General features: G+C 37.9%; 2 protein-coding genes across 3 annotated transcripts in view; one reads left to right on the top strand and one right to left on the bottom strand.

Moving 5' to 3' along the window:
• The window catches only part of LOC117997279 (LIM domain transcription factor LMO4), a 279363-nt gene that overhangs the window by 124112 nt on the left and 141065 nt on the right, over positions 1 to 14186 (bottom strand). The gene's annotated exons all lie outside the window — the stretch shown is intronic.
• Positions 4342 to 6400, top strand: LOC138402529 (uncharacterized). The gene is made up of 2 exons (XM_069499500.1): positions 4342 to 4462; positions 4958 to 6400. Exons 1-2 carry the CDS (start codon positions 4342 to 4344, stop codon positions 5881 to 5883), a joined length of 1047 nt encoding a protein of 348 aa, XP_069355601.1. The 3' UTR covers positions 5884 to 6400.

Genomic DNA, 14186 nt, shown 5'->3' on the forward strand with positions numbered 1-14186 from the left:
GGAGATAGGCTACTTTTACCCTTTAAATCAGCGCGGATAAAGTCACGGGCATCATCTACTTATTAATTAATATTATAAATAAAACTTAGACCTCATTAAGATAGATAGTAAAATAAGAAGAATAGTTCTTGTCTAATTAGCAATTTAAAAAATTAAAGATCAATAATTTCTATTTTTTCAGTGATAACTGTGGACCAGTTAGTTACGTTATGTTAACAGCCTGTGAATGACCACACCACCTGCCTAATCCACTTTGTTAGAAGAATGCAAGTTGATTTTGCTGCATCAAGACTACACTCTACAGAATCCTCATAAGTCATCTAAGTGCAGTAACACTGCGCAACAAACTACAGTTTTATAACAATATAAAAATTTAATAGTAAATAAAATGTTTTTTGTCTCTGCTTTTCTATTATGAACATAGTGTTTTTATAGCTAGTCATGCCATAAGATTCTTTTATAGGCATTTTAATTCATACCTACATACAACGGGCTAGCTTTTGAGACTTGCCGCCTTGATGGAGAAAAGAAGAGGAGATAGGGACGTTCCGGAGTCTCTGGATTCATCCATACAAAACGTGAGTGAGTCTCTGGCTGAAGGAGTGAAGGGGTTGACTTACCCCGCCGCCTCCTACCGAGGCTGTTTTAAGTCAATGACAATTTTATCAAAATTAAAAATCATTTAAAAAAGTATACATCCCCGGCGGAAAATCACTCCTTCCAAGGGAATGATTTCCCTCCCCTCCCTTTTACCTCAGCTACCCCCATCAAGGCTGCACGTTTCAAAATGTTCATACAAATAAACAAAATTGAGAATTGCCTGTTACGTTCTCAATAAGCTCATAATTAAAAAAATTGTGAGCTAATCTTTGAAGTGTTGAACCGATTTTGATGAGACTTGGTGCACAAACAGTTGGGGACAGTGTGGCTAATTCTGTTAGACGAGGTCTAAATGTATTGCTATCCTTTTCTGCAGTGCAGGGAGCTTATGAAAGGAACAGCAATACACATAAACCTGTCATTTTAATTTAGTTTTGATCATAGATTCCCGGAAATATCCAGGCAGGCAAATTCCAGAATACTTTTTAACTATTATTAGTATCATCTGAAAACTTACTTTTTTTAGGATGAAATAAAACAAATTAAATTCTTTTGTTTAAATTTAAATTAGATACTATAAGTAGGTAGGTATGCGTATAAGTATTTTACATCAGCTGTAAAATTCATAAGGTGTATTTAAGTAGGTACATCATAAACAGTTCAAATTATATAGGTATTCTACAAGTCTGATGACCCCCAGGTTAGTTGCAGTCTTGACTCTTGAATTAAGTTAGGTTCTAGTGGCCCTAGCTTAGGTAGCTGGAAGATAGGCAACATAATCTGGTAAGTATAGGTTAGGTACCATAGATGATCTGCAACCTGAAAATAATAATTTATTTTAGAAAAATACTTAATATAATAAGCTAGCTAAATTTGGTAGGTAGGTCCATTTCATACAAAATTTTACTAACTTATACCCTTCTATACTAGATTGTGCCCGCGATTTTGTCCGCGAGGACTACACAAATTTCAATTAGATAGATCAGTCAGTCAGCTTTTCCTTTTTTATATATAGATAAATTAAGTACCTACTTTCTTGTTTGTGAATGGATGCAAGTAATGGTAGGTAGTAGGTAGGTATTTTCTGTTATTGTATGTATGTTTCTTAATATACCTGGTAGGTAGGTACCTACCTAGGTTTCTATTCTGGTGAAAAAATGGGTTGATTTTATCAGATGTAGGTACCAACTTATATGTATAATTGAATCATAAATTAATGTAAGTAGGCACCTACTTAGTAGGAAATTTGAGCCACACGTTTGATGTACCTACCCATAAGGCTTAGAATAATATTATGTAGGTATTAGGTACCTAGGTATAGGTAGGTAATAAATTGTGCATATCTTACCTTTGCCTCAATGATCAAGGTGTGACATACTCTTTGTGATCGATCTTACAACGCTACAAGTAAATGCATTCTGCGAGCTATATGTATGGATGGCTATCGCTGCACAAAATGATTCATCCGAGATGCACTATTATCATTATCTATCATTTTAGCCTGTGGATGTCTGTCTTCTACATCCAGTCATCGCTGCACAAAATGATTCATCCGAGATGCACTATTATCATTATCTATCATTTTAGCCTGTGGATGTCTGTCTTCTACATCCAATCATCGCTGCACAAAATGATTCATCCGAGATGCACTATTATCATTATCTATCATTTTAGCCTGTGGATGTCTGTCTTCTACATCCAGTCATCGCTGCACAAAATGATTCATCCGAGATGCACTATTATCATTATCTATCATTTTAGCCTGTGGATGTCTGTCTTCTACATCCAGTCATCGCTGCACAAAATGATTCATCCGAGATGCACTATTATCATTATCTATCATTTTAGCCTGTGGATGTCTGTCTTCTACATCCAGTCATCGCTGCACAAAATGATTCATCCGAGATGCACTATTATCATTATCTATCATTTTAGCCTGTGGATGTCTGTCTTCTACATCCAGTCATCGCTGCACAAAATGATTCATCCGAGATGCACTATTATCATTATCTATCATTTTAGCCTGTGGATGTCTGTCTTCTACATCCAGTCTTGAGGCATCCTCATTCAGCCACTTCACGTTAGGTACCTACTCTATAATATGAACGGTCCATCGGTCGGTACCCCACTAGGTACTTGTAGGTATGCTGTGGTACCAAATCTCAACTCAGTAGGAACGCAGGCATGGATTGTTCACTGCCACTTCAACTTGCTGGGTGGTTTCGACTATGTGAGAACCTGTTTCTTTGACGGATGCTCAACCAAGTACGACAGGCATGGATTGTTCACTGCCACTTCAACTTGCTGGGGGGTTTCGACTATGTGAGAACCTGTTTCTTTGACGGATGCTCAACCCAGTACGACAGGCATGGATTGTTCACTGCCACTTCAACTTGTTGGGGGGTTTCGACTATTTGAGAACCTGTTTCTTTGACGGATGCTCAACCCAGTACGACAGGCATGGATTGTTCACTGCCACTTCAACTTGTTGGGGGGTTTCGACTATTTGAGAACCTGTTTCTTTGACGGATGCTCAACCCAGTACGACAGGCATGGATTGTTCACTGCCACTTCAACTTGTTGGGGGGTTTCGACTATTTGAGAACCTGTTTCTTTGACGGATGCTCAACCCAGTACGACAGGCATGGATTGTTCACTGCCACTTCAACTTGTTGGGGGGTTTCGACTATGTGAGAACCTGTTTCTTTGACGGATGCTCAACCCAGTACGACAGGCATGGATTGTTCACTGCCACTTCAACTTGCTGGGGGGTTTCGACTATGTGAGAACCTGTTTCTTTGACGGATGCTCAACCCAGTACGACAGGCAAGGATTGTTCACTGCCACTTCAACTTACGGGGGAGTTTGGGCTATGTGAGAACCTGTTTCTTTGACGGATGCTCAACCCAGTACGACATGCATGGATTGTTCACTGTCACTTCAACTTGCTGGAGGGTTTGGGCTATGTGAGAACCTGTTTCTTTGACCGATACACTGCGCACATCACAAATTACGCCGCTGAACCAAATTTAAGTTACACAATCACGACGGTTAGCTTTGACTACCTTCCCAAACATTCTCCTTGCCTCCGTGGGCAAATTAAGGCACTTCACTTATTAAATTTCATCATTTTGTTTAATTATCAATAAGCTTTCACGCTTCTCTCACCGAGTATTTTTTGGTGAGTTACAATTCGACTATCGACTCGTATCCATAAGCGAAAATGACGTCATTTACTAGTTTTAGGACGTCAAACTTAGGACTCGTACTGCCAAATTACTCGATATTGGTATTGGTGTAGGTAAACGCAAACCATTCTCGATGGTGACGTAGTTATGTGGTAATTGGTATCGTAAAGTTGAAAGCTATACTCGCAAACACTCGATCATCTTTAGTTCGCAATATTTCCGCTGTGTCGCTGCCTGTAGATGTATGGAAACAGTCGATTTCGACTTTGGTATTTTTAAAACTATGAAATCTTATACTAACTGTACAGATACAATTAACAAGGTAGTCCTTTTAGCCTACAGGCATCATTCGCACGTTTAGAGCATCGATTTGTAATCGATCTATATATATTTTTTTTTTTTTTTCTATGGTCACTCCCCGCCGCGCGGGCGGCTCGCTACCTTCGTCATTCTTTTTCCGAGCGGGCAACGTTCGCACGTGCCTACTAAAGTTTACAATAATAACCTACATTTGGAAGAAAAGTTTTGGTTTTATTTTTACTTTTTCTTCATCATGCCAAAAAGAAGAAATGAAGAAAAGATACGACGATATCAGCGCAAGCTTCGAAAACTCGAAGCGAAACACGATAAGTACAAAAGGATTGTGTACTCGTCAGAAGATTCTGATCAATCAGGTTAGTACCTTATATTATATTTTTCAGTGATATTTACAGTAGTAAGGCTCGATCCCTTTGAGATTGATCGTGTGTCATCACAAAGGCTTTCATCCCGAGAGGTTAACCGTGTGTTAACACGTGGGAATTTCGTAATCATCCGAAGGGTGATTACATCATCTTGAGAGCAAATAGTGGGATTACGCATGTAATGCCGGGAGGTGGATCGTGTATCCTCACGAAGGCAATTCTTAATTACATGCTACATAGTACCGAACATGTAATGCCGGGAAGTGGATCGTGTATCCTCGCGAAGGCAATCTCTTAGTACATGCTTCGGAGTATGCGATAATAATATGGAGTGCCTGGAAGTGGATCGTGTATCCTCGCGAAGGCGATCTTTATATTAAAAATTACCACATGGCAGAAAATATTTTCTTTACCGAAAAATTTTCTTCATCTACCCACAATATTTAAATTTTTTGCCTACCCTCAGTAGTATTCTGGTTTTTCCAGACGATGGTATTGTCGAGCCTGATCCACAAAATTTGGAACCTGTAAATCAGGATGACATCGGGGATCATGTTGAAAATGATATTGGGAACAGCGGTGAACCAGCGCCAGGGCTGGCTACAGAACCGGCTGCTCCAGAATTAGATCCGGACATTCTTTCCGCCCTAGGAGAGACAACCAAAGAGGTCCCAAAATTTGGTCCAAAGATTCATGATAAGCTCTCGTGCCTGTGGTTACCTATATTAAAAAAGGGTTTAAATAAGGACGTCAAAGAAAAACTGGTTAAGGAGTACCTTATACCAGAAAATTGCTCATTGTTGCAGGCGCCAAAATTGAACCCAGAAATTTCGGCGGCCGTAGTCGAGGGCGCCCGCACACGGGATAAGAGGGTAGAAACGGTACAACAGCAATTAGGACAAGGCATCGCCGCCCTTAATAAAGGTTTAGAATTGCTGTTAGACGATGGAAAAAACAGGATCCAAGCCATAAAGTTTCTAAGTGACAGCTGTCGCATACTATGCGACCTGCACTACGTAGAAACAGAGTCGAGAAAAAAATTTATTACGCCAGGACTAGACAAAGCTTTTTTAAATATCATACAAGATGTAGACAGAGACGACTTGCTTTTCGGTAATAAGCTTTCCGAAAAAATAAAAGCAACAAAAGTAATAGAAAAACAGGGGTTGCAGATAAAAAAGCCTCCTCCAACCCCAAAAACGTCCACATCCACATCTACAAATCAAGCATCGACGAGCCGCTCACGTCAGGGAAACTGGACGGGCCCTCCTCGCTTCTCCTCGATCAGGGGGGGGAGGGGAGGGCAAAGGAGCAGAGGTACTCCAGTAGGACGGAGGCCTCAATCAGCGGGTCCTGTCCAGCAGAAGCAGCCTACGCAGACCAAACAGCCGCGTGCAACAACGCAGCAATAAAGGTACATGCCGGTAGAATCCAACATTTTCAGAAATGCTGGCTTCATATTACTGATAATTCTGAAATACTTAAGTGGGTTTCGAAAGGGTATTCAATACCATTTTGTAGGCAGGTTAAACAAGTTTCAAGTCCAAGTAACCTACTCTCTGGTACTGATCGTGTAGATATGATAGACTCAATTAATAAATTGCTAGACCTAGGTGCTATATCTGTATGCAATAGATCTAAAAATGATTTTTGTTCAAGAATATTTTTAGCTCCTAAGCCAAATGGGTCTAAAAGATTTATTTTGAACCTCAAAGCCTTAAATAAATTTATTCATACAACACATTTTAAAATGGAGGACCATAGGACAGCAGCTAGATTGGTACCTAGATCAGGTTTTATGGCAAATATAGACCTCACCGAGGCATACTTATTAGTTCCTATCATAAAAGCACACCGTAAATACTTACGCTTTGAGTTTGACGGAATGTGTTATGAATTTAACGCCATGCCCTATGGTTTATCCGTAGCACCTAGGGTATTTACAAAACTTATGAAAGAAGTCATGAGTTTTTTACGTAAGATGGGCTATAAATCAGTAATATATCTCGACGATATTCTATGTATCGGAAATACATATGTAGAATGCCAAGACAATGTCAACAAAACCATTTATTGGCTTCAGTGTCTGGGGTTTGTCATTAATTATAATAAAAGTAACCTCGAACCTCGACAGGTCTGTAGGTTTTTAGGTTTCATATACAACACGTTAGATATGACTTTAAGTTTACCGGACGAAAAACGTCAAAGTATTATGCGGTTAGTTAAAAAATTTATCACACTGCCCAAATGTTCAATCAGAGAATTATCACAATTTATTGGAGTTCTCACTGCGGCTTGCCCAGCAGTCAAATACGGTTGGTTATATACAAAAACCCTTGAACGCCAAAAGTACTTAGCCTTAAAACAGTTTGAAAATTTTGAAGTTAAAATTAGACTAACGGACGTTATTTTACCTGACTTATATTGGTGGCGAGAGAACATATCATCAACTTGTAACCTTTTGAGATCTGACAATAATTTTGAGTTAGAAATATTTACGGACGCTTCAAAAATCGGTTGGGGCGCTTTTTGCAATGGAAAACGTGTAAATGGGGGGTGGAAAGTTGATGAATCTTCTTTCCACATTAATAGGTTAGAATTATTAGCTGCCTTTCTGGGATTGAAATGCTTTGCTAGCACACAGCATAATTGCTCCATATTGTTACGGGTTGACAATACAACAGCCTTATGCTATATTAATCGCATGGGGGGTATTCGGTTTCCTCATTTAAATGATTTGGCGAAACAAATTTGGCAATGGTGTGAGATGCGAAACATTTCATTATTTGCGTCATATATTAATACACATGCAAATATAGAAGCTGATCAGGAATCACGTAAAATTAATTGGGATATAGAGTGGTTACTGTCACAGTGGGCATTCCAAAAAATTGTTAAATCTTTAGGGGAACCACAAATTGACCTATTTGCATCTCGAACCAATGCCAAATGCAGCCTTTATGTTTCGTGGAAACCTGACCCCGACGCAACGTATATCGACGCCTTCACAATTAACTGGCAGTCTCTCTTCTTTTATGCATTTCCGCCGTTTGCCCTAATTCTTAAATGCCTGAGAAAAATAATCACTGATAAAGCTACGGGCATTCTAGTCTTCCCGTACTGGCCCGGGCAGGCTTGGTTTCCGCTTCTCAAAAAAATGCTTATTTCAGATATTGTTATCTTTGAACCTAATCGGGATATTTTACGTTCAAATTACAGATCGTGTCATCGACTTCACCGCAGCCTTTCCCTGGGGGCCGCGACACTCTCAGGGAAGCATTTAGTAGACTAGGTACCCCAGAGATAGCACTTGATTTAATGCTGGCATCGATTTCGGACAATACGATGAAGCAATATTCAGTCACCTATAAATTGTGGTGGTCGTATTGCTTAGAAAACTCTATAAAGACTTTTGACGCTCCATTATCGGCAGTAATAACATTTCTCGTTTACCTTTTCAATAAGGGTGCTTCCTATGGTACCCTTAACAGTCATCGATCTGCCCTTTCGTTACTTCTAGGAAATAATATCGGGTCAGACGAACGCGTAAAACGCTTATTAAAAGCTTTTTATAGACAAAAACCATCCCATCCGAAATACACCACGACATGGGATCCAAAAACCGTACTCGACCATATTTCTGCATGGTACCCGAATAGCGATCTAAGCTTGTTTGAAATTTCTAAAAAATTAGCAATTTTGTTAGCCTTGTGTACTTCTCACCGAGTACAAACGCTGTCTTTAATTAAGATCACCAATATTAACAAGACCGTCTCAGGTATAAAAATCTTAATACCCGACATTACAAAGACCTCGGCAGCTAACCGTGAGCAGCCCGTGCTTTTTTTACCCTATTTCGTTAACAACCCAAGCATATGCCCGGCAAAGACCCTAGAAGATTATCTTCAGGCAACATCAAAGTTACGAACAGAGGGTCCTACTAATTTGTTCTTAAGCTATAAGAAACCTTTTAAGATTGTAACATCACAAACAATAAGTAGGTGGATAAAACAGACTCTGGCGGAGAGCGGCGTCGATATCTCAATATTTAGTGCACATAGCACTCGTCACGCCTCCACCTCGGCGGCGGCCTCCGCAGGTGTCTGTATTGACACCATAAGAAAGACAGCTGGCTGGACTAGCTCGTCCTCGATGTTTGCTCAGTTTTATAACCGTCCAATAACAGACGAAGGAGCATTTGCTCGATCGGTTTGTGGAGTTAACAATAATGATTGATTTATTGATGATTAATAGGTATAACCAATTAGAAATAACTGATTATAGAAATTAGCTGATTATTAATATTGCGTGTTAATTAAGAAACATAATATTACTCTTAATTTACGTTACTAAATATTAAAAGTTTTTTCAATTATGTATCTGAATGTTTTTTACTGATGTTAAAAAATAACTTATCATTTCTCTGAACATCTACCTTGTTAATTGTATCTGAAAGATGAAGCGATGAACATATAATATAAGATCAAATGAACTTCGTGAAGTTCGATCATTATTATATGAGTCGCTTCATCTGAAGATACAAGTTCCCACCCACCCACAACCAAAGGGAAAAAACTTTTTTATGTAATATCTCTAAAAAGAATGACGAAGGTAGCGAGCCGCCCGCGCGGCGGGGAGTGACCATAGAAAAAAAAAAAAAAAAAAATATATAGATCGATTACAAATCGATGCTCTAAACGTGCGAATGATGCCTGTAGGCTAAAAGGACTACCTTGTTAATTGTATCTTCAGATGAAGCGACTCATATAATAATGATCGAACTTCACGAAGTTCATTTGATCTTATATTGTCTCTCATAAATTGTTAGTCATCGCGTAGAACGTGTTTAGTCGTTTACTTCAGTAGATTTTATATCTGCCTAGATCCTTTGGCAGTGTGTCACTTGCTTTTATACATGTGGAAGACTATCATTCAAGGTAGATGTTTGAAAGAAGAAGAAAATGTATGCTCAAGTCGAAGCGATTTTCAGACTCCAAGAGCACAGCTATCTGGAAAAAGATGAAAGAGCTTAGAGTTCCATATGAGTTTTTTAAACAAGTTTACCAACGCATAGGCAAAATTAACCTCCAGGCTCCATTGTACACAGAAGAGGTGTGCTTGGTTAACCAACTACTAAGTATAGTCTTTGTTCCCACCTTCTCAAACTCCGTGCAAATAATCGTCTACACATTTCATTAACCTCAAATGAAATTTTACGGGGCAAGTCGCACGCGTCACGCATGTTAAGTGGCCCGTTTTGCTCGACACTAATGGGCCAGGATTTGTCATTGTCGGACAAGTGTGTCGTGACGAAAAACACGTGTAATGACCATACAAATGCATACAATGTACCAGATCGCGCTCTCGCCGGACCGTAATTAGAGGCGGCCAACCGTGCCACGCGGAGCTATGAAAACCAATCTAGTTTGGTACCTAACGCAATTTGTGACTTTGTTCTAAATTAAATATTCTATTCGGAGTACTGACCTCTCGTTTATTACATTTCACCAGCTAATTAGTAGTCATAATTAATCGTTAAGCTTGCAAACAGTTTCACTCGTTTACTGGTTAAGGTTTTAAGGTTCTAATATCAAACTGACCTAAAAGATTTTACGCCATTGTTTTATTATCTATATTCTATATATACCTACATTAAGTTTTAGTTAAAACGAGACGGATTTATATCTTTAACATAGCTCTGTCTCATTTTAACAGTGCTCAGTGATTAGTGAAACTGTAGTGTAAGTGCTGAAAGAACACGAACAAATTGTCTCATAATCAAGAAGACTAAGAACCGACAATGGACAATTTCTTGGTATAAGTAGGAATAAGATAATTTAGAAGTTTAGTTTAATAAAACTATTAACTAGTCCATTAGGCTAGATCGTAGTTCAATTCATTGGCACTCAGTAATAAGAAAAAAACTCGAAGTGAAGTCTGAGCAAAATCATAACTACGCTCTATAGACATTAAAAGTAGGTAAGTATATCAAAATGTGAGCCTGATAAAGTTACGTCTCTAAATTTTAAAGTAGGTACACACCTATTTCACACTCTTACGAAATAATTATTGTTTTAAAGTTTCAAACATACCAATATAATAAAATACCTAAAACACATCGTGTCCAGCGGAGCGGTTCGTCATGCCGGACTGGGCACAGTGCGTCCGAAAAATATATTAAGTGTCCGTGATAGACCAACGGTATGTAATTTTCGAACGTTTCCAACATACGTGAGACTCGACTTCAAGGGCCAGATTGACTTAATGCTACGGGATTCCGGAGATCCTTTCTTTTGTGTTGCGAGATTTTTGTACGAAATCATTGCAAACCTTTGAGTGAATTTGCTGGGAAACGTGTTAAGTACACTAAATTACCTCCGCAGGTATTAATGATACATCTAAGGTATGACCTTTTTACATATAAAGAAGAAGTATGTGAGCTACCATTGAAGAAGTACGGTATGAATAGCTGCGATCTCCTACAAGAGGAACAGTACGTACTGTGACCGGTTAAATATAAATTTGGTAGTCATTTGCTTTGCGAGGGGGAAGTTTTATTAACATTAGAGGTAGAGGAACCTATTTGCAAAGTTATTAATTTCTATAGACTCTGGCGATTTGTCCTGTACTTTGATGTCAGTCGACCACTTTCTTCTTTTATAAATATAGATTTATGTAGAAGTTTTAGTTGTTTTTCATTTGCAAAATTTTAACTTTCGGTGTTCATACCTTGTCAATTGTAAAGAATGACATCACGCAATTGTGATTGCTGATGGACCAACAGCGATAAGGCAGCGCCCATTGTTCCCAGTCAACGCACTTTGCACAATCAGGTAAAACAAATAAATGATAATAATTAGAGAAAAAGAATGTTCCATTGTCTTGTGATTTTATCGATAGACTAACAAGAGGCACGTGTTTCAATTTGTTACGACACATTTTTAAAGAGGTATTTCTATTGGTGGCATTAATCATCCTCATCCTAGTCAGGCCACCCTTGAAATAAAGTTTGTCAGTAGGCCTGGACAGTTGGACACCGATTAACTACTATTGGCTACAATCGCTTCGAGTATCGCATTTCAGCACCAGAGCATCATTATTAGCAGCAGCTTTCTATTGATTGGTAGCGGCTTGGACGTCCCAACTGAAGCATATTTTAAGAGTTTCATATATTTCATTAATTTCTTTAGACGCTATAGTTGCTAAAGACTCGATAGTCGATACCCAGCCTAACAATTTCAAAAGGTTGCTTCTATGGCGATATTCAATACTTCGATTGCTGGGATGCCTCCTCAATTTGAGCGACCATGTCTATTATATCTAAATCATGTCTAAGTATTACGTCTTTTGTGAGCTGGCGATCTCTTGCAATAAACCGAGATTGTCTTGGAAACGAAAATTGGGCAGTCATTCCGAGTTTTTTTAGCGTAATAGCGGGCAATGAGCATGAATTATTATCAATCTTTATTCAATACTGTACTGTGGTGTACTAAAAGTAAATATTCCTTTCATGTTTAACAATAATTTATAACTCAAAGTATTGCAGATTTAATCTTATGTTTATTATCTGTTGTCCACTTCGAAACAATTTTAAATAATGTCTCTATGGCGCATGGAATCTTGTACATGCGCCGGCGCAGGTCAATACGCCAATGTCATGGTAATTTATAACCTGTTTACAGGGCTGTCGAAAGGTATAACAGTGCCTACTCAAAATTCAGGCAGAAAAGTCATTGCTTTGATGAAACTTTAAAAATTCATTTGTACGTACCGTAAAATGTCGACTTGTATAATTCATATCTTAACTTTTACCCGGGAATCAGACAACGAGGTTTTAAGTTTTTTTAAAAATCCCATATGAGCTCCTTGCTTTCCCGTAATAAAATGTATCTCTATTCCAAATTTCTTTTGGATGGTTTCAGCAGTTGAGCTGTAAAATAGTTAATCCATATACGAACTAGGAGATAAAACTATGTCAAGTAGGTAGTTACGTTATTTTCTACTATATCTATATAAATCAGTTAAGTAGGAGTTGAACTCGGGTTCCATACGATGAATATGTAAGTTTATATGCGCACAATATTGAGAGATTTGCCATGTCAAAGTTAATGACCATTTGAATCAGAATCAGTTTATTTTTAGCTTAGGTAAAGGCCTAACCAAAATGATTTCAAAGAAAAAAATATTCTTCTAAGACTTCACCAAACTATTGCCGCCCCTATAATCTTTATATTATGTACACATACAATATTATGCACTTTCCATCAGATACAAGCAATAGCCGTGTTATCGTCGGAGATAATATTTTATCAGCAAAAAGCATTGATTTATGTTCAGTAAATCTATCATTTGTCATGTTTTATTATTTACTATAGGCCATTTACATTGAAAAATCGAACTTATCCGAAGAATTTCGATATACTGGCGACCATATTTGAATAATCGTATTCCAAATACTGATATTATGTATGTACTTTCTATCGGCTACAAGTAATAGTGATGTAATCGTCAGAGATATTATTTTATCAGTGGAAACCTTGATTTATTTCAATAAATCTATCATTTTGTTGTTTTTATTGCGTGTAATACAATTTTAAAATCTTTAATGAGGCAGTTAATCATGTACCTACACTTCGTCGTTATTTTTATTATATCAAGTTGAAGTAAGTATGTAGTTAGGTATATTATGCTCATAACTAATCACAATCATCGGCAAGAAATAATAATTCGCTATTTAATTTTGTTCGACTTTAGTAAGAATCCTTATAACAGGCGTAGGTCTTTAATTTCTAGGTTTAAGAGAAAATTTATAATTTCGTAACATTTTACTTACCTACATTAAAAAATCCAGCCAAGTGCGAGTCAGGCTCGCACACTGAGGGTTCCGTACTACAGTCGTATTTTTTCGACATTTTGCACGATAACTCAAAAACCATGATGCATAAAAATAAATAAAAATCTGTTTTTGAATGCACAAGTAAAGCCCTTTCATATGATACCCCACTTCGAATATTGAAAATACTAATTATTAGTTCATGACCACAATTTAATTATTTTTGTGTGATCTAACCCTAAATTCACGGTTTTCAGATTTTCCCCCTAAAGCCAGCTATAAGACCCACCTACCTGCCAAATTTCATGATTCTAGGTCAACGGAAAGTACCCTGTAGGTTTCTTGACAGACAGACAGACAGACAAAGTGATCCTATAAGGGTTCCGTTTTTCCTTTTGAGGTACGGAAACCTAAAAAAACATTTAGGGAACGCATTTCTAAGAAGTCGGGTAAAAAAGGAAAGTACATGCTTATACCAAAATGATTATTTGCCACTTTTTATTCACGAACACGATACACAGTTATTATAAAACGGTAAATGATGTACAACCGTTAACCGCTCATGCAGTGTCAACCACAAATAGAGTATCAAACCGTTTTGATTTACAAGGACTGTCTTTAGTTTAATAATGTGGCTAATTCCTTTGTACACAATCTCTAAACTAAACTAAAATATCACGTCTAAATCTATTGCTATCCCTTTCATAATGTTGCTTGCGGAAAAGGAAAGCACTAGATTTAGACCTGTTAATTTAGTTTAGTTAAGAGATTGTGTACAAGAGAATCGGCCCCATTGGTTATCGATAATATTGTCATACCAGGTCATACTTAGGTGCCTATCCATACTAATATTATAAATGGGAAAGTGTGTCTGTCTGTCCG

Source organism: Maniola hyperantus, chromosome 1, assembly GCF_902806685.2.
Source record: "Maniola hyperantus chromosome 1, iAphHyp1.2, whole genome shotgun sequence".
Classification (NCBI taxonomy): Eukaryota; Metazoa; Arthropoda; class Insecta; order Lepidoptera; family Nymphalidae; genus Maniola; species Maniola hyperantus.